Source organism: Notamacropus eugenii, chromosome 7, assembly GCF_028372415.1.
Source record: "Notamacropus eugenii isolate mMacEug1 chromosome 7, mMacEug1.pri_v2, whole genome shotgun sequence".
Classification (NCBI taxonomy): Eukaryota; Metazoa; Chordata; class Mammalia; order Diprotodontia; family Macropodidae; genus Notamacropus; species Notamacropus eugenii.
This window is the reverse complement of record NC_092878.1, coordinates 65,692,631-65,718,937: the sequence shown is the minus strand read 5'-3', so window position 1 is coordinate 65,718,937 and position 26,307 is coordinate 65,692,631. Positions and strand designations below refer to the sequence as shown.

Genomic DNA, 26,307 nt, shown 5'->3' with positions numbered 1-26,307 from the left:
AAATTTCGTTGGACTGCAGATGGGTTTTTAGTGGCTCACTTTCCAAATAAAAATATAATTAATAATTAAATTATTTTGCAAATAAACCATACTTTAAAAGGGAAAATTTCAATTAATATCAAGTAATTATACTTATGACTTAAGATTTTTATTTATCATGAAATCACATTAATTTTTTAAAACAGTACTTTGCTGCAATCGATTTGTTCCTGTTCAGTGCCAATAATGACCAAAAACACAGAGAAAAGATATGACTCTCACTTCTATCAGGCAAGAGACAGACTGATGCTGGTTGGTTGCTGTGGGTTGAATGACAAACAGGAGAGAGTATGCAGTAGCAACCCACTGGTCAAGTTACATGAGGAGCACAGTAGTTGCTAGTGGAAGGTGGGTTATGCAGGGCATGGACAAAGTATTTGCTATATCTTTACTTTTTTTTAACTGCTCTACATTTTTCATAGGCTACCTGAAATCTTTTGGTGGACCACAAGAACCCTGCAGGCCATATGTTGTGCAGGCCTGCTTTAGAAAAACTGAGAAGACATATAAACTGATGCAAAGTGAAGTGAGGAGAACCAGGAGAACATTATACAGAGTCACAACAATGTAATATGTAATGTAATATGGATCAGCTGTGTAGGACTTAGATACTTGATCAAGACAGTAATCCAAGACAATTCCAAAGAATTCATGATAAAAAAAAAAAAGCTGTCTACCTCTGGAGAGACAACTGATGAACTGAGTGTAAAATAGAACATAATTTTCACTTCTTTTTTTGCCTTTTTTTTTTTTTGCAACATGGCTCACATGGAAATAAGCTTTGCATGGCTTCACGTGTATAATGAGTATCACATTGCCTGCCTTCTCAGTGGGTGTGGGAGGGACTGGAGGAAGGGAGAGATTTGGAACTCAAAATAAATGAATTTTAAAAGTAAATAAACATCCATTAAAAAATAGTTATCTATTCCAATTCCTTCATTCTACAGACGAGGAAACCTAGGTCCAGATAAGCTAGAGGACTTCCCCATAGTCACGAAGATGGAAAGTGACTAATAATAAGCACCAGACAAAGTAGTCAAAAGAATAGACAACGTTATCGTGGGATGTTCTGATAGTGTTTGTTAGTACCCTGGCTAAGATTCAACTCTTTACCGTCAGAGAGTTCAGTTTCATATACAAATATTTTCATCCCCATTTTACAAATGAAGAAACTGAGGGTTAGAGGAGACGACAGTCATATAGCTACTACTAAGTGATAGAGCCTGAATTCTTAATCCTAGCTCACGGCTTATTTTACTATATCATAAAAAAAGGAAGATCTGAATTCAAATCATGCTTCAGACACTCCTCAGTTATTTGGCACTGGGTAAGTCACTTAACCTCTTCCAAGACTCTTACAAATGAAATACATTTGTAAAATGATTGCATTGGACTTGATGGCAGCTAAAGGTCTCTTTCAGCTCTAAATCTATAACTCTATGATTATATTGTCTAGGAGATCAGTAATGATGACCTGAATTCAAGAGGTGAATGCAAGGAAAAAGGTATATTTCCAAGAAACAGCAGAGTGCCTAGTGATTAAGGTTATCCCTACATAGAGTGAGGTTAGTCATCTTAGAAGACTATCATACCTTTTTAACCCCAAATATTTCCCACAATCCTTGGCATGAATTCGCAGCTATATTCTATATCAGCTTGGGGTCTGTGGGATTACAGAATGCCTAGGTGGAAAGAATGTCAAAACATAAATTAAAGGAGTGTTATTGTTCAGTCATGTCAGACTTTTCTAACATCATTTGAGGTGTTCTCAGCAGAGATACTGGAGTGATATGCCATTTCCTTCTCCAGCTCATTTTACAGGTGAGGCAAATAGGGTTAAGTCACTTGTCCAGGATCACATAGCCACTAAGTGCCTGAGGCCAGTTTTGAACTCAAGACTCTTCCTGACTCCAGGACAAGCACTCTATCCACTGTGCCACCTAGGAACCTTAGAAGTCTTGTCATCTAATTCTCTAATTTTACAGATGGGAAACATACAGATGAAATTACTTGCTCAAGGTCATGTAGATAGTAAATAGCAAAGACAAGATTTGAATCCAGGTCACCTAACTCCAAGACTATTACTCTTTCTATTCTATCACATTGCTCCTCTTTTTATTACAGTGGCACTGAGAATTTTATGCAAAACTCCGAATTTAAGATTTGTCATGATAAAATTCTTGGTCCCTGGATTCTGAATACAGCATTTATTGCTAATAAGAGTAAGGGTAGAGTTTGTGGGAATTGTTTTTGATTAATTCCTGCAGTTATTAAGATTCTGGTGGCCAGAATATGCCTGCAGTAGGATTAGTTAATTCTCTTTATAATCCCTCTGCTGGGAGAATAAAAACTTCCTGTAGCAGCATAAAAATCATCAACCCTCCAATATATAATTCACACAATTTCTAGCCAACCAAATTGCAATAATTTTAGTGGGTCAACTAGAGGATTTCCTAGAATGATGAAAGATCCCGAAGTTAACTTGCATTATGGGATATGCTGGAACCAGCTGGGGAGAGCCAATTATTAAATTTTGACTGGGAGCATTTTTACACTTCTGAAATCAGTGAACACTACAAATCAGGACTTGAGTTATTGTTGATTGTCTGGTCTTAAGGAAGTGATGGAGAAAATGAAAATAATGCATATTAAACTTAAACATGTGTTTTGTATATGTGTGTGTGTGTGTGTGTGTGTGCATATGTATTTTTTTTTAGAGAACTGGTTATTAAACATTCACCAGCACCCCCTGGATAAATAAAGGCAGAAAGTCTTTCAACAGATTATTCCAAGAGTATGGAGGCAGGAGATAAAAATATATTTTGTACATCCAAACAATATAAATGAGTTGAGCCAGAGCTAAGAATCATTTGGAATCTGAACAAGGAAGAGACTCAAAGATCACTGAGAACAGGTTGATAGCATGGCTTGTAGGAGAAAGAGCTGAACTCAGAACCAGGAAGATCTAAATTCAAGTCTCACCTTGATGTATATGTGTGAAATTTTTGATAAGTTTCAGGTCCCTACAATGTAAATGGCAAATATTTTTCCATCTGCATTGGTAAAAAGAGTTTCCTTACTTGGAGTTTCGTGTGTGAATGAAATTACCAATCTAGATTGGACAAAACAAAAAAATAGTTCTTTTACATTTCTTACATGAATAAGATAACCTCAAAGCTGCAGGTCTACAAGCCCCCCTCCTTCTTTTAAAGGAGAAATGTGTGTATTGCATTTTTGTAGCTGTTGTTTTGAAATAAGAATAGAGGAATTTGGATCAAAATCATTTCAGAGAAAAAGGGTATAGGCTTTTAAAAGTAGGGGAAAAAATTTAATGGGCAAAAGTCCTTGATAATCTCTTAAAATTCTTTTAAAAGAAAACTCTGACCATGAATATTGTTGTTCTGTCATGTCTGACTTTTTGTGACTATCCATGGGTTTTCTTGGCAAAGATACTGGAGTGGTTCGCCATTTCTTTCTCCAGTTTTATGCAGGCAGGAGTTAAGAGACTTCCCCAGGTTCACACAGGTACTAAATATCTAAAGTCATATTTGAACTCTGGCTTTTTTGACTCCAGACCCAGTGCTCTATCCACTGTACCACCTGGCTGACCATGACTACATCTGTATAAATTACATGAAAGAGAATTTAGAGAGTTACCTACAGATAGGTCAAATGGTAAAATAAATACTTGCTGCAAATAAGTTTTTCAATTCTTGTGATTTTTTAGAGAAAATTGGTTCCATTTTCCACTTTGGGGGGTTGTTTGTCCTTTGTTTCTAAAGAGGACCAAACTGAAGTCACCATGATAAAGTGAAGATCCAGTGTGTCTGACGGTGGCTGATCAGACCAATATGAGCTTGGAATGCTCTACCACAGGTTAGGCACAGATAGTCCATATGAATATTTGGGGTGGATGCTCCAAATTTGCACATCCTACATTTACTTTGTGCTGTCTCAATTCTGCTTTGCTCATAGAGCACAGCACTCTTTCTGATGTGGGTATGCCACGCTGAGTGGTCGGTCCTGTGTCAGTGTCTCCCATGCTGCATAGTCAAATCCAAAGCCTTGAGAGAGACCTTGAGAGTGTCCTTGTATTGCTTCTTCTGACCACCATGTGATCACCTGCCCCATGTGAGTTCTCCATAAAACAGTGTTTTTGGCAAGCACATATTTTGCATTTGAACAACATGGCCAGCCCATCAGAGTTGCACTCTCTGAAGCATAGTTTGAATGCTTGGCAGTTCAGCTCAAGCAAGGACTTCAGTGTCTGGTACCTTATCCTGCCTGGTGATCCTCAGAATCTTCCTAAGACAGTTCACATGGAAGTGATTCAGTTTCCTGGCATGGCACTGGTAGACTGTCCACATGTTTCACAGGCATACAACAATGAGGTCAGCACAACGGCTCTGGATACCTTCAGTTTGGTAGTGAGTCTAATACCTCTTCTCTCCCAAACTTTTCTTCGAAGCCTCCCAGACACTGAGCTAGCTCTGGCAATGTGTGCATCAACTTCATTGTCAGTGTGTACATCCCTGGAAAGTACACTACCAAGGTAAGTGAACTTATCCACAACATGCAAAACTTCTCCATTTGTTGTAACTGATAGTTCCATGTATGGATGGTGTGGTAGTGGCTGAAAGAGCTCCTGTGTTTTCTTGGTGTTAATTATCTTACATGTATACATACTGCAAAATGTAATTTTTTCTCTTGACACTAAACCAAGAAATAGTTAGTATTTATTGAGAGCTATTGGTTCCCATTAAAGTAGTCAACCTGAGTTTATTTTCCAGTCATGTTACCAATGGTGAGAAAGGAACATACCTAAATAATAGATGAGGGAGGTGACAAGTCTGAAACCTTGGGACAAGGAGTTGTATTAGGAGCATAAGTTATAGGGGCCATATACAGAAGAGCCATTTCCCTCCTGAGATTATGACATATTTATGTCAAGAGAAGTGGATAAAGTAGAGAGGTAGGAGAAGGAGTAGAAATGAAAGGAGTAAAGGAGTTATAATGAGACAAGGGTTATAATCTATGATTATGAACAATATAAATCATTTATCCACGCTATTTTCCTAGAGAAAATCAAGCTCATACAACATCTTGATCCTTTTTCCATTCTCTTCATCTCAAAATCCCTTGACATCATCTCCTACTCCCTTCTTTTTTTCCCAGTTTCTGACAAAGTAGCCCTTCTATTCATCAAGGTCAAACCTTCTTCAAGTGCATGTGATTCCATTTCCCCCCATCTTCTCCAGCAGACTGCATCTTTAGTCATTCCCTATCTCAATTTTTCAACCTCTTCCTATCAACTAGTTCCTGCCTACCACTTTTAAAAATACCTAAGTCTCCTCCATTTTTAAAAATAAAAGGAGGGGATAGAGCCAAGATGGCATAGATGGAAGCATGGATCTTCTCAAGCTCTCCCTCCAAAGCCCTTAAAATACCTGTAAAAAATGACTCTAAACAAATTTTAGAGCAGCAGAAGTCATAAAATGACAGAGTGAAACAAATTTCTAGCTCAAGACAGCCTGGAAGGCCAACAGGAAGGGTCTATATCACACCAGACTTGGAGAGGAGCATGCCCAGGCACAGACAGGACTGAAGCAGGCTTCAGGGCATGGACTCATGGACAGCTGCTGCAGCTTCCAGATTTCTCAACCCACAAAAGTTTCAAAGGTCAGTGAGAAAGCTCTTTCACCTAAGTGAGAGGGGAGCTCTGTAGGACCCCAGAAACAGTCCTAGTCCTATCCCCAGGGTGGTGGCAACCACTGCCGCATCAGTAGCCACTTCTGGAGCTCTCAGCCTATGGACCCTGGGGGAATTGAATGGCTGATTTGGGTCTCAGAACTGAGTGACAGTGCTGGGGTGAGGAGGAGTGCTGGCATGGCAGAGTTGGTGGTGGCTGTGGAGAGGGAATCCTACTCACAGTTCCAGGGCAGAAAAGAGTATTTGTGGTTGCTCACAGACCAGACTGCAGGCCAGGAGAGGAGTAAATACCTCTTCCTTGACTATGTCACTTTGAAGGAACTGAGAACTTACAGGTCTCTAGAAATATCTCAGGGACAACAGCTGCACAAAATCTTTGAAGCCTGGAATAGTATATCCTCCACTTGACAAAGGACTCAAAAGTCAAGTAATTGACTGGGAAAATGCCCAGAAAGGGGGAAAAATAAGACTATAGAAGGTTACTTTCTTGGTGAAAGGTGTTTTTCTTCCATTCTTTCGGATAAGAAAGAATAAAGCATTCAACCAGAGAAAGACCAAAGCATGCAACTGAAGGAAGATAGCAAGGTTAAGGCATCTATATTCAAAGCCTCAAAAAAAAAATGCAATAATCTCAGGCCATGGAAAAGCTCAAAAAGGATTTTCAAAGTCAAGTAAGAGAGGTGGAGGAAAAATTGGGAAAAGAAATGAGAGTGAGGGAAGAAAATCGTGAAAAACAAATCAACAAACTTGCTAAAGGAGATGTAAAAAAATGCTGAAGAAAATAACACCTTTAAAAATATACTAACCCAACTAGCAAAAGAGGTCTAAAGCCCAAGGAGGAGAAGAATGCCTTAAAAAACAGAATTGGCCAAATGGGAAAAGAAGTCCAAAAGCTCACTGAAGGAAATAGTTCTTTAAAAATTAGAATGGAGCAGATGAAAGGTAATGACTTTATGAGAAATCAAGAAATTATAAAACAAAACCAAAAGAATGAAAAGTAGAAGACAATGTGAAATATCTAATTGGAAAAATAACTGACCTGTAAATAGATTCAGGAGAGATAATTTAAAAATTATTGATCTACCTGAAAACCATGATCAAAAAAAAGAGCCTAGACAAGGAAAACTGCCCTGATATTCTAGAACCAGAGGGTAAAATAAAGTGGAAAAAAATTCACTGATCACCTCTTGAAAGAGACTCCAAAAGAAAAATTCCTGGAAATATTGTAGCCGTATTCTAGAGTTCCCAGGTCAAGGAGAAATTATTACAAGCAGCCAGAAAGAAACAATTCAAGTATTATGGAAATACAATCAGGATAACACAGGATTTAGCAGCTTCTACAGTAGGGGATTGAAAGGCTTAGAATATGATATTCCAGAGGTCAAAGGAGATAGGATTAAAGCCAAGAATCACCTGTCCAGTAAAACTGAATATAATACTTCAGGGAAAAAATGGAATTTTAATGAAATAGAGGACTTCCAAGCATTCATGTTGAAAAGATCAGAGCTGAATAAAAAATTTGACTTTCAAATACAAGAATCAAGAGAAACACGAAAAGGTAAACAGGGAAGAAAGGCCATGAGGGACTTATTAATATCGAACTGTTTACATTCCTATGTGGAAAGATGGTATTTGTAACTCATGAGATCTTTTTTCAGTATTAGGGTAGTTAGAAGGAATATATATATATTTATACGTGTGTGAGTATGTATGTTTATGTGTGTGTGTGTGTGTGTGTGTAGCCGTGTATAGGTCTGTATGTATATGTATGTTATATATGTGTAGGTATGTATATGTAGATGAGTGTATACATACATACATACATACACACACATATATATACATATACATACATACATACATACATACATACATACATAGAGGACACAGGGTAAGCTCAATATGAAGGGAGAATACCTAAAAAATAAGATTTATTGTTGAGTTGAATGTACTAGGAGTAAGAGAAAGTGAGTGGCAGTAAGTAGCAAATCATCTTACATTTGCAAGATAGAGCTTTCATAATGGAGGAGAAGAGTGGGGAGATGAAAGGGAGTAAGTAAGCCTCTCATGATATTTGGCTTAAGGAAGGAATAACACACACTCATTTGGGTATGGAAATCTATTTTACCCTGCAGGAAGGCAGAGGGGAAGAAGATAGGAAAGGGAGGATAAAGGAAGGGACAGCAAATTGGGGAAAGGGATAATCAGAAGCAAACATTATTGTGGGAGGACAGCTCAAGGGAGAAAATGGAATGAATAGAAGGCAGGATAGGACAGAGGGAAATGTGATTGGTCTTTCACAACATAACTATTATGGAAGGGTTTTGCAAAGCTACATGTGTATGACCTCTATTGAACTGCTTGCTTTCTCAATGAGGGTGGGTAGGGAGGGAGGAAGGGAGAGAATATGGAATTCAAATCTTTAATAATGAATGTTAAAAACTGTTTTGCATGCAACTAGGAAAGAAGATGTATAGGCAATGGGGTACAGAAATCTATTTTGCCCTACAGAAAATAGAGGGGAGGGGAATGGAAGAAGTGGGGATAATAGAAGAGAGGACAGACTGGAGGAAGACATGGATGTGGTGCATGTTATCCTGGGGTGAGGGGGTGGGGAGAGATGGGGAGAAAATTTTGAATTCAAATTCTTGTGGAAGTGAATGTTGAAAACTGAAAAATAAATAAACTATATATTTAAAAAAAACCCAAAAAAACTTTCTCTAGACTCCACACTCCCTTGAAGCTGTAGTCTTATATTTCTCCTCTCTTTCTCAGCCAAACTTCATGAAAAAGCTATCTTCATTTCTTTTTCTCTCACTAACTCTTCAACTCCTTGCAGTGTGGCTTCTGAACTTATCATTCAGCTAAAACTGTTTTTTCTATTGTTATCCAGGTTTGAAATCAAGATGACCTGAGTTCAAAACTGGCCTTACATACTTACTATCTCTGTGACCTTGGGCAAGCCACTTAAACTTCTGACTCAGTTTCCTCATCTGTACAATAGAGACAATAAACTTACATCCCAGGGTTGTTGTAAGGATCAAATGAGATATTTGTAAAACTCTTAGCACAATGCCTGGCACACAGTAAGTGCTATATAAATGCCAGTTATTATTATATATTTATATTATTATTGCTAATAATAACTAGTTCCATATTATAAATATCATTAATCATATATTAACACAAATATTATAAAATATAAATATAATATAATATATACTGTATGGTTTATATTAATATACAGAAATTTTCAATTATAAATATGTCATAAATCAGATACTCTCTTAATTGATAAACTTGATAATCATTTCTCAGTCTTCATCTTTCTTGACCTATTTATTGCATTTGACACTATTGACCACTCTCCTTTCTGGATTTTCGTGACACCATGCTTTCTTTGTCCACTTCTTATTTATCTGACAAGTCATTCTTTAGTCTCTTTGGTTGGTTGCATATCATGATCTATAACTCTAGATATTACCCAAAGTTCTATCTATCCTAACACTCTGCTCATCTACCTCTTTCTACTCCCTCTGTATCTCTCTCTCTCTCTCTAACTCATTTTATTGATTTAACAATCATCTCTATGCACATGACCCCTAGATCTACATATCTGCCCTTTCCCCTCCCCCCTGCCTTTTTTTTTCCAATCTGTTTCTAGTTCTGTTCTCTGGGATCAAACAGAATTAAAATCCTATAGAGAAGGTGAAACTTTGGAAGATTGATTGCCAGCCACATTCTCATGAACCTCGTTAAATGATCCTAAGTGATGACACTTGATGCAGGGAGATACATCAGAGGATTGTTAAAATAATTTAGGTGAAAGGTGATGAGGGCCTCAAAATGGTACCTATAAGAGAAGGGAAAGTTTCAGATGTAAGAACTGTTGTAAAGATGGAATATCAAGATTTAGCAATTGGTTGGATTGAGGGAGAATGAAGAGTGAAGAATCATGCCGAGCTACTGCAAGGATGGCGGTCCCTTCAACAGAAATAGGGAAGAGAGGAAGGTTTGGGTGAGTGGGAATGTGAGCTCAGTTTTGGACATGATGAGTTTGAGATGTCTCAAAAAATAACCCAATTAGGAATGTTCCACAGACATTTAGTTGTGGGGGAGGGGACCTGAAGCCTAACACTATATCCTTTTGATTTTCAAATATATGTTTACCTTTTCCCCAGAAATCTCATCTGAATATTTTTTGTGCAACTTAATATATAATCAACCATGTATTATGAGAGGTGCTTTTAAATACATAAATGACAGTTATCAATTTATGAAGACATTCATTTTTCAAAATAATTTCCTACAGTGAGGTTCAGATCATTTTGTTACGTGAGAAAACGTATTTGAAAGTTTTAGATACGTATAAAACAATTACATGGTCTGCTTCACAATGAGATTGAAATTAATTTGTCTATTCACAATGCATCACTCTAGCTATTCTGAGCATCCATTTCCCAATCTTTATTTTTTTCTTTTATTTTTTAATTAATTTATTTGTTTTTAGTTTTCTACGATCACTTTCATAAGTCTTAGATTTTCTCCCCCTCCCTCGTGGCCCCCTCCCCAAGATGGTGTGCAATCTTATATGGGTTCTACACATACATTCTTATGAAAACACATTTTCACATTAGTCATGTTGCATAGAAGAATTAAAATGAATGGGAGAAACTATGAGAAAATCCGAAACAAAACATAACACAGGAGAAAATATCCTGCTTCACTCTGCGATTCAATTCCACAGTTCTTTGTCTGGATGTGGAAGGCATTTTGCCTTAAGAGTCCCTTGGGAATATTTTAGGTCCTTGCATTGCTATGATGGGCTAAGTCTACCAGAAAAATTCCTCACATACTGTGGTTGTTACTGTGTACCAAGCTCTCCTGGTTCTGCTTCTTTCACTCACCATCAGTTCATATAAGTCCTTCCAGGCCTCTCTGAAGTCTTCCCCTTCATCATTTCTTATGGCACAATAATATGCCATTACATTCATATACCACAACTTGTTCAGCCATTCTCCAGTTAATGGGCATCCCCTTGATTTCCAGTTCTTGACCATCCCAAAGACAGCTGCTACAAATATTTTTATACAGGTGGGACTCTACTTTCCCATTTTTATGATCTCTTTGGGATACAGTCCTAGAAGCGATGTTGTTGGGTCAAAGGGTATGCACATTTTTGTAGCCCTTTGAGTATAGTTCCAAATTACTCTCCAGAATGGTTGGATCAGCTCACAGCTCCACCAACAATGAATTAGTGTTCCAACTCTCCCACATCTTCTCCAACATTTCTCATCTTCCTGTTTTATCATGTTAACCAATCTGATAGGTGTGATGTGATACCTCAGAGTTTTTTTTTTTTATTTAAATCTCTCTAGTCAATAGTGATTTAGAGCATTTTTCATATGGCTATAGATAGCTTTAATTTCTTCCTCTGAAAACTGCCTGTTCATATCCTCCCAATCTGTAAATGCATTAGTTCTTGCAGCATGCATCAGGATTGCATACATGAAAAATAGTGCAATTTCATTCATTTACTTTATTGAAAAATTCTATTCACTATAGAATCCTATTAGGACCAGAAAATAATGTCTCTGGCCACCAAAGGAGATATTACATTGACGTTTTAAATAGACCTTGCTAACAAAGGACTGGAAACAAAATGAGTTCCATTGATTGGGGAATGGCTGAATAAACTGTGGTATATAGATGTAATAAAATAGGTTTATTTTAAAATAGGAATAGTTGTATAAGAGTACAAGTCATTCTCCAATTGATAAATGGTCAAAGGATATGAGCAGGCACTTTTTCAATAAAGCAATCAAAACAATTTATAGTCATGAAAAAAATGCTTTAAATCATTATCGATTAGAGAGATACAAATTTTTAAAACCTTAGGGTATTTTATGCCTATAGATTAGCTAAAATGATTGGAGGAGAAAGCAGCAAATGTTGGAGGGGATATAGAAAAATTGGGACACATTCATTGTTGGTAGAATTGTGAACTGAGTCAACCATTTTGGAGAGCAATCTAGAATAATGCCCAAAGAGTTTTTGAACTGCCTATGCCCTTTGACCCAGAAATACCACTACTTGATCTATTTCTAAAGATGATTAGGGAAAAAGGAAAAGAACCTATACCTTCTAAAATATTTATAACAGTTCTCTTTGTGGTGACAAAGAACTGGAAATTGTGGGCATGTCCGTCGATTGGGAAATAGCTGGACAAGTTGTGGTATATCATTGTGATAGAATAATACTGTGCTATAGGGAATAATGAGCTTGATGATCTTAGCCAAACATGGATAGGCTTGCACGAAATAATGAAGAGTGAAATGAGAAGAACCAAGAGAACACGGTATACAGTAACAGCAACATTGTTTTTAAGAACAACTTTGAGTAAGTCATCAAATTAATTACAAAGGATATATGAAGGAATACGCTATCTGCATCCAAAGAAAAAACTGATAAATAGATGGATAGAACAATTATATATATTTTTGTCTAATGGTAACCATCTCTAAAGGAGAGAAGAAAAATAAAGGAAAAAAATTTACATTATAATTTTATTATGAACTTAAAAGAAATAGCAAGTTGTACATAATAGATTTGCAGTTTCATGTTCAATCATCTTTTTTTAAAAAAAATATATACTATACTGTGGAAATGTTGGTTTTATTCCGTAAATTAAAGATAAAATCAATAAAAAGTTTTAAAAATATTTTTAAAAATAGAAATGATAAATACAAGAAATTCAAGAATCATGGGAAAATTTGTATGAACTGATTTAGAGTGAAACCTGAATAATATACATTATATGTACTTTTTTTGCAAGTCCTTTTCCTTCATTAAAGTGTGAGTTCCTTGAGGATTTTTGCCTTTCCCTGTACCCCCAGTACTAAGTACAATGTCTGGCACATATTAAGCGCTTGACAAATGGTCACTGACTGATCTCAACAGTTACAAGGTAAATGAAAACATCACTACAACGAAACCAAACTTGGAACTGAGAAAACAGTAATGACTCTTGAGAACAAATATCCCTTTTCCAGGCAAAGCTGGGGGACTACTAGAACAGAATGCTGTATGCACTGCTACACTGAATTCATTTATCCAGTGTGTTTGATGAACTGCTTTTCTTTTTTACAAATGAAGTTTTAATTCAGGGCTATGGTGGGAGGGGTGGCAGAGTATATTTTCAGAATTAACTGTGATATACAAACAAAAGATTCAATAAAATTTACTTGGAAAAAAGAAATAGACAATGCATTTTAGAAGTAGTGGTAGTGTTAATAAGAAGACAAATGCTTAAAGATCAACTTTTTCAATCAATCAAATCAGTCAATCAAAAAGATTAATTACTTTCAATTTGATGCTGTTTGATGAAACTGGTTTCTTTCTTCACCTTTTCTCTTAAATCAGACTTAGGCAATTGAACTTTTGAGCTGAAATCTCCAAAGAAAAATATGCAGGAGCTCTTGAAGTGTATCCAAAATCTCAAGGCTTTTTGTAAGTAGGTTAAGCCACTTGTTTGAAAAATAAGTATTTCTTCCTTACACTCCAGCGATCTTTGCTATGTTCAGTGGTTTACAGCTTTGGTTAAGTGTTAGCATCTAGATGAGAGCTTAGGATGAAAGTTTAGAAGCCCTGAACATGCTGGAAGACATGAATTTCTGCAGAATAATTTCATAGAAAAGTTCATCTGGAACAAGCTCATGTCTTTTGGTTTATGTTCACATTTGGTATTACTTGGGAGAATATCATGATTTATTGACCAAAAAGCAACACACAGTTTTAAAAATATATTTGAGTTTAGATAAAATAAAAAAACCACATGCTTAATGTATATGGAAAATTCTATAGTTTGTGGATATATAACAAGCATGCCAGATTATGAGCTACATTGTCCAGCAGTCTTTTCACCCTGGAAAATCCCTCTAGCCCTGTGGTCTTCTAATGCTGAAAGCTTCCTGTGTTTCCTCTGATTAGTCCTTTCTTTCCAGAACCTTCATTTTAGGAAAGCCCTTTGCCACCTACCCAGACCAGCAATGTTCACTCTCTTCCCTTCTGGGCTTTCAGGATTTCCCTCATATCAGGTGCTTCTTTCCTTCCTCCCCCTTTTCATCTTCCTTTTATATGTTGTTTTAAGCCTCCATTGAAACAGCACTCACAGCCCAGCCTTTCTCCTTGACTCCAGCATCATCGTACTCCCAGGAAAAGCTCACCATCCAAGAAACCTATCATCCTAGAGAATACATCAGCTTTGATCCTCATACCTCATCAGTCCTCTTAGCCTCTGTCATTCTGATTGGAGTTTTGGAGAGCAGAGCAAAAAACTCTTACATCTCCATTTAGAGAGTTCATATCTCAGTCAGGGGTGGGGAACCTGGGGCCTCAAGGACACATGTGGCCCTCTAGGTCCTCAAGTGTGACTCTTTGACTGAATTCAGATTTCACAGAACAAATCACCTAAAAGGATTCAAAGTTTGGATTCAGTCAAAGGGCCATACCTGAGGACCTAGAGGGCCACATGTGACCTCAAGGCCCCAGGTTCCCCACTCCTGGCCCAGCCATTTTCCAGCAGCTGTACTCCTTAGATTTGACTCCACCATCATCATCCCCAAGCTAAGTACCTTTTCTTTTCCCCCCATCCTTGCCTTTCAGCTGCCTTCCTCCATTAGATCTTAAACTCTATAAGAGCAGGGATTCTCTTTCTCTTACTTGTATACCCAAGTGCCTGGTATGTTGTAGGCACTTAATGAATGTTTATTGAATTGATTTGAATATGTTATTTCCCTCATTAGAATATGATCTCCTTGAGGGCAAAGACAGTGTCTTTTTGCTTCTATTTGTGTCCCAGTGCTAGCATACTACTACTTAATATATGCTTGTTGACCTAACTTACGTGATAAAAGAAAATAAAAACTTGTTTTAGGCCTCCTCACCACAGAATTTTTTTTTTTTTACAATGCATCAAGTTCCTTCTTCGCTATTATTAAGTTATTTGCTTTTTAGTGATTTGCAGACTAAGTATTTATTAAGCACTTATTCTGTGTGCTAAGCACTGGGGAGAGAAACAGAAAAGTGAGGCAGTCTTTATTCTCTACAAAGCTGCTGTTCTTGCTGTTCATCCTTTGTACTCAACCAATGACATCACATGAGTGATGTCTTACCTGTGTGAATTGGATTTAAGTAAGGCAGAGCTTCGAAAAGTCATCAGCCTAACTCTGTCCTCCAGAGTCATTGAAGTCCAGCGGCAAGATGAAAGTCAAGATGGCATGAGTTTACAATCTAATGAAGAAGAAATACAGAGGAGGGTTCACCTGCAGGTTAGATGGCAAAGCCCATTGGTCCTCAGGATGCAGTAGTAGAATGGATAATAGGGCTCAAAGATCTGGAGGGTTCAGTAGCAAGGTATATGGCTGAGTTGTGAGCTCATTCCTGTGCCTGCACTTGGGGGCTGAAGAGGAAGACATCCTTTTTCACAGGCTTTGTCAACTAGAAAATTGATCAAGAGAGATTCATAGTGTGGCACTAATTCTCCTTCTCCTAAAGCTCCCAGCTCCCACTAAGGAGACCATGATAGCTAGCAGATGAAATAACTAAGGCTTAGAACATTATGGCTATTATTGGGTACAGTGTTCTCTTGGTTCTGTTCACTTCACTGTGCATCAGCTTGAGTAAGTCTTTCCAGGTTTTTCTGAAATCATCCTGCTTGTCATTTCTTATAGCACTATACTATTTCATTACAATCATATACCACAGGTTTTTTAGCCATTCCTCAATCAATGAGCATTCCTTTGATTTTCAATTCTTAGATATCACAACAAGAGCTACAATAAATATCTTTGTACAAATTGGTCTTTTTTCCTTTTTTGGGTGTCTTTGGGATATTGATATAGCAATGATATTGCTGGATCAAAGGGTAAACACAGCTTTATAGCTCTTTGGGCACAGTTCCAAATTGCTCTCCAGAAAGATTGGATCAGTTCACAACTCCACCAACACTAGTCTTCCCCTCCCAGATTGGCTTTTTTTTTTTTGACTAGGTAAAAGAGGCCATTCTTCACCTCATTTCTTACCTAGCCTTAATCACTGAATGGGTATGGTTAAACTGAGACCTGAGAAAGACCTTAGCTTAAAAAGACAAAGGTCCCCCACAGTATCCAGGTCTATCTCCAGTCATCCTGATTTATGTCTTGCCACAGGGCCCAGATGGCTCAAGAGGAGAAAGCGAGGCTGGTGACTTTGCAGCCCTCTCTGACTTACTTGTAATTCACTTGTCATGGCATCTCCTTCCTGATGTCATGGTCCTTTTCAAGAATGAAGAACAAACAGCAACAACAAACTTAGGTTTTTCTACAGACAAGTTTGCTGCATTACCTCATATATAAGGCATTCTATTAAGTAGAAATTTCTGTTAAACAACATTTATTCATGGTACATACAATGATATTTAACATTCATGATAAAAACACTAAAACTCTACAAAAATGTTCATTGTTTTCTGAACCAATCAAAATATTTAGTAAAGTTTTAGTGGTAAATTATCATTGTTAATGATAATGCTGATGAGCATAAGATGTATAAAGGAGATTCCTGTGAGGTATTTATTAATAAGGATCAACACCTTCTCAGCAATTTATAGGGTTTCCTTAGAGACTTGCCTGGGCATTAGAAGGTTAGGTACTTTGCCCAGAGTCACAGCCATTGTGTGCTTAAAGAAGTAATTGAACTCAGATCTTCCTGGAACTTAGAGGCAAATAGATGGTGCAATGAATAGACCCCTGGAATGGAAGTCAGGAAGACCTTCCTGAATGCAAATCCAACCTCATGCACTAGCTAGTTATGTGACTCTTGCCAAGTCACTTAACCTCCATCTGCCTCAGTTTCCTCATTGGCAAAATGAAGATCATAATAGCACCTACCTCCTAGGATTTTGTGAAGATGAAAAGAGATATTTATAAAGTGCTTAGCAATGTGCCTGGTACGTAGTAGGTGCTTAACAAAAAGTTTATTTCCTCCTGATTTCAAGGCCAGCTTTCTATCCATTTCTCTCAACTAGCAAACTTTACTGCACTTTATTTCAATAGAACATGGTATTCAACTTACAACAACTCCTTTATTTAGAACTTTATACATAGTAGATGCTTAACAAATATTTGCGAAGTACTTTAAAAATCTTAAGGAGTTCTATAAACTTTCATCATTTGTCAAATGAATTTGGAATAGAATATTAGATTAACAAGAACCTAGCTTTTTTCCAACCATGCTAGGCAGCGGAAAATTTCCTATGGCTTTGACTTTGGAGTCATCTTTTTCTTCAAAGAACTAAAAGTTCTCTCTCCAGTACAGCCCTCTAACAAAGATAGAAGAAAACAATTTTATGCCCATTTTGTGCATAAATAAAAATATGTAATGACCTGCCCAAGATCACATGATAAATCAGACAAGACTAGAATTAAAGTCATCTGACTTGCAATGCAGAGCTAAAGCAATACATATAATTGCCATTCACATAGTTAGAGTCAGTTCCAAGTAAGCAGTGCACAGATTAGAAACAGTTTACTCTTTGTGGCCTCAAGCATCTGTTTTTCCTTTCCCGCAATTTTCTCCCTTCCCAGGATAAAGGAGGAAGCCACTTTTTTTTTTTTACCTGATATAGATACAACTTAAAAGAAGAAAATAAAACTTAAAACTCTACTGTATTTGGCCACAACATTGTTTTTACCCCTGAACTCCCTGGTTTCTTTTCATAGAGGTAATCTCTTCTACATTAAACACCTTCCATTTTTACTGAAACCTGTAGGGGCCAGGGTTTTATGGAATTCTTTTGCATTTCATGTGGTACACTTCAGAACTGCTGGCTTTGCTCTCTTGGATTCCAAGCACTAGGAATGGTTGTGAAATGGCAACCTCATTATGCTCCATGAAAAGGCCAGCCAGCATTTGATACAGGGATCTGGGAAGTCAGGAAATCCTGCCAGATCTTTCAGCCAAATTTTGACACGATGCAGATATGTTCTTGGTAGAAATTTTGTGGGATCTTTTGGGACAGATTCCTATTTGATTCCTAGTCTTTTCACTGTACTGAGGACAATTTCATAGGAGAGAAAAATCCTTACAAGAAGCTGGGAAATTATTTTTTAAAACAACAAAAAATTGGCAAGTGCCCTGTTCTCTCAATCAAATTTATAATCCTCAAACTGAACAGCTGTTTGCCTGATCACTGCTTGGATTTCTGCCCTTTACAAATTGATGTAATAAACACACCAAGGCTTAAAATCAAGACAAATCTCACAGAATCTCGGATCTGTTACTGTTTTAGTGAGTGAGGAAAAAGCAACTACAAAGTATACTCTTGGTTGATATGAGAAGAAAAGTGTTTTGGGGTTTGGGGTTCTGTTCCCACTGAGTCTCCTGAGGTACATCTAGTCTCTACTGGATACACAGTCTTTGATGGGAATGTAGTTTCTGTTAGAAGAGTAATCTCTCCTAGACATTCAGCTTCTGCTAAACATTGCTTGATACTGCTTTAACTAGGTCCATGGTTGCTCGTGTTCACTGCCATGTGCGTTTCACATATGGATCTAGAATTTCTTCCTATTTCCAGCTTCTAGCTTCAGCTGGGGTGCTCTCAAGAGTGGGTTTGACCATTCTTCTTACTGCCCAGAAGCATTTCTACTATGTATCTTTGAGAAAAATGAAAGCTCTTACACACCCAGTCAGACATCAGACTTAGGGGGAAAAAGCCTTCCGTGAAGGAGCAGAAGTGGAGGGACCTGTTGTAGATGACTTTCTCAAGTAATTTACCCATGAAAGGAAAGAGAGATAAAAAACAATAGTTATAGATATACATAGGTATGGATATAGGTAAGATGTAGGTATGGGTATGGATCAAGTAAGGGTTTGTTTTTTAAGGATGAGGAAGATAAGAAGACACTTAATAAAAATAGTAGCTAATATTTAGATAGGATTTATGTGCCAGGCACTGTGCTAAGTGCTTTATAATTATTTCATTTGACCCTCACAGTAACCCAGGGAGGAAGATGCTATTGTGATCCCCATTTTACAGATGAGAAAACTGAGACAAATAGGTTAAGTGACTTGAGCAGGGTTACATAGCCAGTTTCTGAAGCCGTATTTGAACTCAACTCTCCCTGACTCCATGTGGGAGTGCATGTGTGAGTAGAACACACATAAGAATTGTGTATGATCAGAGAACAAGTGTGGAGAGGTAATACCTTTCTAATCCTATAGAACTGCAGGTATCTTCTGTCAGTTATGTGGTCACTGCTGGATTGTGAGGATGGTATGTAGTCTATAACAGGTGTTGCCCCATGCTGGTTTTATGTGGTCACTGATGGACAGTGTCCTATTGATCTAGAGTGACAGATGACTGCTGCCATGTTTGACACCACTGGGCATAAGGTTGTGAGGCTGCAAAGGCAGCTAGCTTAGTGGCCCAGTGGATAGAGTGCTGGTCTCTCCTCCAGTCAGGAAGACCTGAGTTTAAATAAAACCTTTGACACTTAGTGACTGTGTGACTCCGGGCAAGTCAATTTACCTTTGTCTGTCTCAGTTTCCTCGACTATAAAATGAATGGGGATAAAAATAGTATTTACCCCATGGAGTTGTTGTGAGGATCAAACGAGAAAATATTTTTAAAGTACTTAGCATGTGTCTGGCACATGGTAGGCATTTAATAAATACTTGTTTCATTTAATACATTTTATACAATTAATACATTAATACAATTAATAAATACATGTTTCTTTCCTCACTTTTCTCTGCTTCCCATTTTATGGTTTCAGTTAGAATTCTCAGATGCGGTACAACTTCCTCAAAAGAGGAAGAGTCATCTGTCATATCTCTTTTACCTTATGGCTGAGAAGCTACAGTTGTTTTGTTTTGTTTTTTTGAAAGTCATATCCATCACACACCTAGTCATGGTCCTAAAGAAAAAATCCTTACCTGCTTTATTTTTTTCTGCATGAGGAGCATTTTCATGTGTAAAAACATTGCTTGTAATAGGTTTTTCCTCTTCGAAAGAAAGTCTTACTTTTTAGGTGCCAAGTTCTTTGCAACACAATAGTTAGTCATCTAAATGGCATCCTTAGTCACTCAATCTACTAAGGTCTGAAGCCCTTATCTGACAGAAGGTTAGAAACCTTTGTTAACTGTCAGCTTAATATCTAATTACCAAACTCCACCCACTCAGCCAGCATCTCTTTAGAGGATTCCCCGCCAACCAACTTCAAAGGGATGTTAGGGCAGTGCATGCCAGGTCCGGAGCCAGGAAGACATCCTCTTGAGTTCAAATCTGGTCTCAAACAGTTACCAGTTGTGTGACCTTGAGCAAGTCACTTAACCCTGTCTGCCTCAGTTTTCTCATCTGTAAAACTGCTGGAAAAGGAAATAGCAAATCACTCCAGTATCTTTGCCAAGAAAATCCCAAATGAGGTCATGAAGAGTCAAACACGACTGAATAAAAAACAAAGTTCTCAACCCCAAGATTCTTTTGACCTTCCATGGGGAAAAAAAAAAGAGGAGAAGGAAAGATGGAGTGACAAAAAGCCTTAAGTAGAAATTTTGATATTTTGCTCTTTCTTTCAAAACTTGGTTTCAAATTCTTCAGGTTTTGAGTTATACTTTGCAAGTATCTAGACTTGAACCCTAAAAACACATAATATGAGATAATAGAAATGGTTTAGCACTGCATAACTTACCATTAGACATAGGTCACAAAAAACTTCATAAAAATTAAATTTTTGAACAACTAACTAGAAAAATAGTTCATATTTAGTGATATGTATGAAGTACTTATTCAAGGCATGGGGCAAACACAAGATAATCATCACAATACTATTTTCAAAAAACATTCTTGCTATTATCAAGGTATCTTTTCATAAACCTTCAAATAAAAATACAAAGAAAATGTTTTTCTTTTGCTAGCTATGTAGATAATAGTGGAGATATAACCATATATCAGTTGTTATCCCTGATCCATTTTTCTCTTGTTTCCCCCAAAAAAATCTGACAAAAGTCACACAAAAATCTAAAATTAATTCCTTATATACTCAGGCTAAAACTGCATGATTCTGAAATGACTAATTGGTCATTTCTATATAATAATTCACAAACTTAAAAAAAAAAATCATTTAAACCAAGTTCACTTCTTTGATAGCCAGCCTCGAGGCCTCAACCTCTTGCTTCCCTCTTGGGAAGAATCAAAATCTCCCTCAGAGAGGAGTGGGTGGAGGAGACCAGAAATATCTATTCATACCTCTCTGTGAACCACATCTAGACAGACCCATCTATCCACATGGGCAACCCACACCCAACACAAAGAAGGACAGTAGGCCAGGTATGTCTTCACTCCTCTCTGGGCTCCACTCCTGATTCTCCAGACACATTTTCTGCACCATTTTTCCACTTGAGTATCTTCTTTTCCCCTTTTTTTGCAGGGAGGGGATGTAATGAACATTCTGGCATTCTGCCAAAGCCTAGGGATCCATTTTCTGAACAATGTTTTTAAATACTCAAAATGAAACACCATAGGATTATAAGGAAAACAATTATATTGAAATATACTTATCAATTTTTAAAAAAACTCTCAGACCCCAGATTAAGAACCTCTACTTTAGAACAAGACCATGTTAGGGCTTATGGGAAAATGTAGACAAGAATCACACAAGATGAGAAGGAAGAGTTAGATTGCAGTGCGCACTACTGAAGGGAGGACCATTGTCAATAAGATGAAAGATTCATTGACATATTGGACTATTAGAGACTTGGCCTATCTGGGGGTAGTTTAAACAATCAGGATCTTGTTCCAGGTCTGGGATTCCCAGCTCCTCTTCTCAACTCTTCAAAAGTATTTCAGTTATAAAGAGCCCTAGAGAGTAGACTTTACTGCCCTAGGCTAGAGCACTTGAGGCTACTCTATGCTGGAATTTCTATTTTAATCTACCTTCTATATCTAGTGCTGATTCTAGATCTGTAGACCAGCCTACATTCGCTGAGTTCACAATGCAATGACCCAGAGTTCCAAAAAAAGTTTCCTGTAATCTCTGAAGCACATTAATAAGGGAAACATAAGGATGTAAGGTTCACAGAAATCTCTTCTCTGTTTATCTTTGATATACATAATGTAAAATAATTTGGGCAAGAAAACACGACTAAAGATACTGATAAAAAGTTCAAATAGAGTAAACCCCACTGATTCAGGAAAAGAGATAAATTCTTTTCCAAATTCCTCCCCAAGATGTCAAATAATTTGAATTCAGTTATAAGCATCTTGAGAACAGGAACCAGAAAAGGGAATTTCCCTTTTAGGTGACAGAGGATAGAGAAGAATCAGCTCTTTAACTAGGATGGACCATCATTCCTATTATTATCCATACCATCTAGCACAATGTAGGCATAATTATTGTTTGTTGAGTTGAATTGATGGGTGTCCATCCATTTAAACTAAAATACAAATCCCTTATTGCTTCTGATCATGGCTGATCATCAGCCACCACTTTGAAACTCCATTCTGACATCCAAATTGGCAATGGGATATCTACTTATATGGAGCTAAAGGAACCAAACCTTTAAGGACATGCCTAAAATATTCAAAATTCTGAATTTTCGGAGACCAATCCCTCAAGGATTTGCTGTATGATATAATACTATAGTTCACTTCTCTTAATGTTATTATGATAATAGAATCCACACTGGAGACTGATGACATTAAAAAAAAATCAACCATTGCCCTAATTATCTCCTAACCATATATCAAGTTCTTGTAATATGAGTGTTGGATTAAGTCACTTGGAAGCATTGGCTGAATTTGAAAATCATACTCTTTATGTGTTATTGTGTATTCTAGGGATGAATTAATAGAGTCAGATTGAAATCCCACCTCTGATTTTTCCTACTTGTATGGCCATGGATAAATTACTAAATATCTTTGAGCCTCAGTTTTCTCTTCTGAAGAATGGGAGAAAAACCTGAGATACCTTCCTCACAGAGTCATGTTGTGACACAAATAAAATAATGGATATGGAGTGCTTTACAAATCTATAAATGTCAGTTATAATGATGATGGTGATTCACTGTAACCTATGACTGATCACAAAATAAATACCTATATACTAAGAAGAATGGAATTTTCTGATATGAAATAATAACTGCCCTTTATATAACACTTTAAGGTTTGCAAAGTGCCTGTCCCAAAAATCTTAGTGCAATTTCAAGCGGTAAGAGGTGACTTTTGTGATCCTGGGCAAGTCACTTAATCCTATTTGCCTTAGTTTTCTCATCTGTTAAATGAGCTGGAGAAGGATATGGCAAACCATTCCAGTATCTTTGCCAAGAAAAACCCAAATAGAGTTATGAAGAGTTGTATAGACTGAAATGACTTAACAACAACAAAAGACTTTTGGGACATCCTGAATTGCCTCATCTGATGCTAATTATAACCCATATGAAGTGTGCAGTACAATTTTTATTAGCTCCATTTTGCAAGTTAGAAAATATTAGAGTAAAATGTGAATTTAAGTCCCTCCTGGCTTCAGGGCTAGTGTTCTTTCTAATATATATTACTGCATTTGCATACATGTATACACAGCATTGTAAAAATAGGTATCTTGTTACAGCTTCTTAACTGTCATACCCTAAACAGCTGTCTTTCTTATCCTTTAGCACTGCTGTACTTCAATATACATGAAATTTGTGGCAAATTTCTCCTTAAAATGCTAATTGAAGAAATTTTAAAAACAGAAAAATCTATCAAAATATCTTCATATTCAAAGCACAGAAAGTCAGTTCTGTACTCAAATGGTCAAACACCTTGATTTTTAGAAAAATTTCTAATAGTAATTCACCTTTACTGTTAGACAACCAAAATACTAAAGCAATCACAAACTCACGATCCTTATGGAGAAAATTTTCCAATAGAAATTTTTATGTAAATTTCTCCATGACAAGCTTTTTTTACTTGACTTTATATTCTTACAAAAAACCCACCTTATTTTCCCTCAACACAAAACGTTGATTTCAAATCAATTTCAGAAATTGGTTGGGAGGAGAGCTTTAACCACTAGACCCTCCTGTTTTCAAGGGCTAGTCTCCATGTAACATTTCAACATTTTTATTCATTGTTTTGAACTTCTGTCAAAGAACTGCTGGACATTTTCCAAACAGATTAAGTATGTCTATCATCATGTTTCTAATTCAGTAATTTTTTACATATGGGTACCAGATGCATTTTCCCCCCATTTCATGTCTTTGGAACTTTAAAGCAACCTGTAACTTGAACCATGAAAAGATTTAAGTGCAGACACTTAGTAGACACATCTTTTTTTGGTATTACAAAGCATTCTGTGCTAAACAATAGATTTCCATGTTTATTCATACACATACACACAATTAAAGATATATTAACAATAGTCCCCCAAAGAAAATTGTTGGCATTTATTCATTAAACATTGTTTGGTACAATATAATGTGGAAGCTAGTACAACCAAAAATCAAAACTGAGAGCAGGTAAAACTTCACATTTTATTTCATTAGAAAGGAGGCTTCTCTTTCCACTTAAACAATATTTTACCTGGTATTCTATTGCTGATCACCAAACCACAAACCTGGAAACTAGGGTGTTAACAAAGCCTATCTTTAGTTAGACATTCTGGGAGTATTGGGTGTTTCTCTAGGGTTCACTTGTTTTCGAGGGCTCAACAAAACACCGGTTAAGCTTGGGTGCTTGGGTTTTAACTCCTCCACAAGAGATTTCCCCAGCCTTGTTTCTAGTTACTTCATTTGGGAAGGGTCTTGCCCCACTCATTCCAGTTGCTCATGAATACCAGTTGTCCTCCTTCCCCCAGGTCCCCAGTACTCACAGTGTCTGGGTATTGTCAGGGAGGCTGGGAATGAAGTGGATGTCCTTGCAGGTAACTCGGAAGTCGCCCTCCTGGTAGCACTCGCAGAGCGGGGAAGGGCGCTGCTTGCCCTCCAGGACTGTCGGTGAAACCAGCAGCAGCACCACAAGCGCCAGCCGGGACTTCCCCATTTTCCGCCGCTCCCTCTATTTCTTCATCTCACTTCTCTTCTGCATCCGAGTGAGAAAGAGGACAACATGGAGAGGGAAGGAGGAAAAGGAAGAAGAGCTGAGCCTCTGGAAAGGCAGTGAGCCTCGCTTCTCCCCACCAAGGAGGTGGAGGAGGCAGCTCTGGTCAGGATTCCACGTCTCTGGGCAGCTGTCCCTCAAACTAAAGACTTCACACTTCGTCTTCTAGGAGCTCCCCAAGCACCACCAGTCCTACGCTTCTCCCTGGCCCCTCAGCTCCCACACTGCCTCCAATAGCCTCCTCCTGGCTTTAGGTACCCTTTGCTCTTCTTCCAGCTCTCCCTCGTCCCTCTTTTCAAATTCCCCCACTATCTGTCTACAAGCCTAGGCTCTTCTCCTCCTATTCTTGTTCTTCTTCCTCCTTTTCACGCCCCCACCTCCCGTGCCTCAGTGCCTCTTTCCTATAAATCATTAGACCCTGGTCCCAACGAGCATCTTTCCTCATCTGGGCTCCCTTGGACACTGTCCTTCTGGGATCCACCTACACTCTCTGGTCCCGGAAAATACAATCCCCTTACCTGATTTCTGAGACGCCTCAGTGAGGTGGGGAGCCGGCCACTACCTCCACCTGCGGAGGGTAATTGACCTCTCGGAAGAAAGTGTTTGTGTCTTGCTTTTCCTGACTGTCTCAGAGTAGCATCCTCTTGGACTAGGCAATGCACTGGGTTCCCAGTTTGGGAAAGCACGGGCTGCATTCAGAAGCGCAGCAAGATCTCTTTAACTTAATCAGACGTTCCTAAACCGACATAGAAGATTGGAGCTCTCTGCACTAAGTAAAGCGGGATGAGCTCTTGTGAGAGCTCCCGCAAGCAGTGCAAATTGCAGTTAGGAAACTGGGACTCTGGTGCCATCTGTAGGCAGAATCTGGAAATGCATAAGCCCTCCAATGGAAGTCTGAATACCTGAGACCCCTGAATGTGGGATTTGTAAATGAATAAAACTTGGAGGTTGTAGTACGACCCACTCATTTTATCAAAGAGGAAAGTGAGATCTTGTGACCTGTTCCACAGGTAGCAGAACCAGGATTTGAATGGAAGGCTCTCAGACTTCAAATCTAGTGACTTTCCGTGTATACAGTCATTCAAGTATGATGGGAAAGTACTGGATTTGTATTAGTTTCATATCAATTGACTTGCTACCTGGGACCTTCAGCGACCTCTCTAGGCCTCAGTTAACTCGACAAATGAAGAGTTGAATTGGATAAGCTCTCAGTTACCTTCCAGCTTTAAATTTATGATCTGATGGGGTCAGTTCTAGCCCTGGAACAATCTTCTATGAACTCCAGAGCCCCTCACTGAGTCTCCAACCAGCAGTTTAGAACATTCTCTGCAACTTACCATTCACAATGAAGAAGAATAGTGGACAAATGAATGTACCTTAGCATTCACAATAATAAAGAACATTGTTTTAGCAGTTGGTATTAATTATCTAAAAAAGGAAACAAA

At 37.8% G+C, this 26,307-nt stretch overlaps 1 protein-coding gene across 2 annotated transcripts in view; it reads right to left on the bottom strand.

Annotated features, from left to right (window-relative positions):
* Positions 1 to 25,624, bottom strand: part of TSHR (thyroid stimulating hormone receptor) — a 171,819-nt gene extending 146,195 nt beyond the window's left edge. For both annotated transcript variants that reach the window (XM_072625602.1, XM_072625603.1), the window contains exons 1-2: positions 25,381 to 25,624; positions 24,636 to 24,844 (exon numbers count right to left, since the gene is read on the bottom strand). In XM_072625602.1, the coding sequence (XP_072481703.1) occupies positions 24,636 to 24,805 (170 nt within the window). In that variant the 5' untranslated portion in view covers positions 24,806 to 24,844; positions 25,381 to 25,624. The remainder of the gene's footprint in view (positions 1 to 24,635; positions 24,845 to 25,380) is intronic.
* Between the last annotated feature and the right edge of the window lie 683 nt (positions 25,625 to 26,307).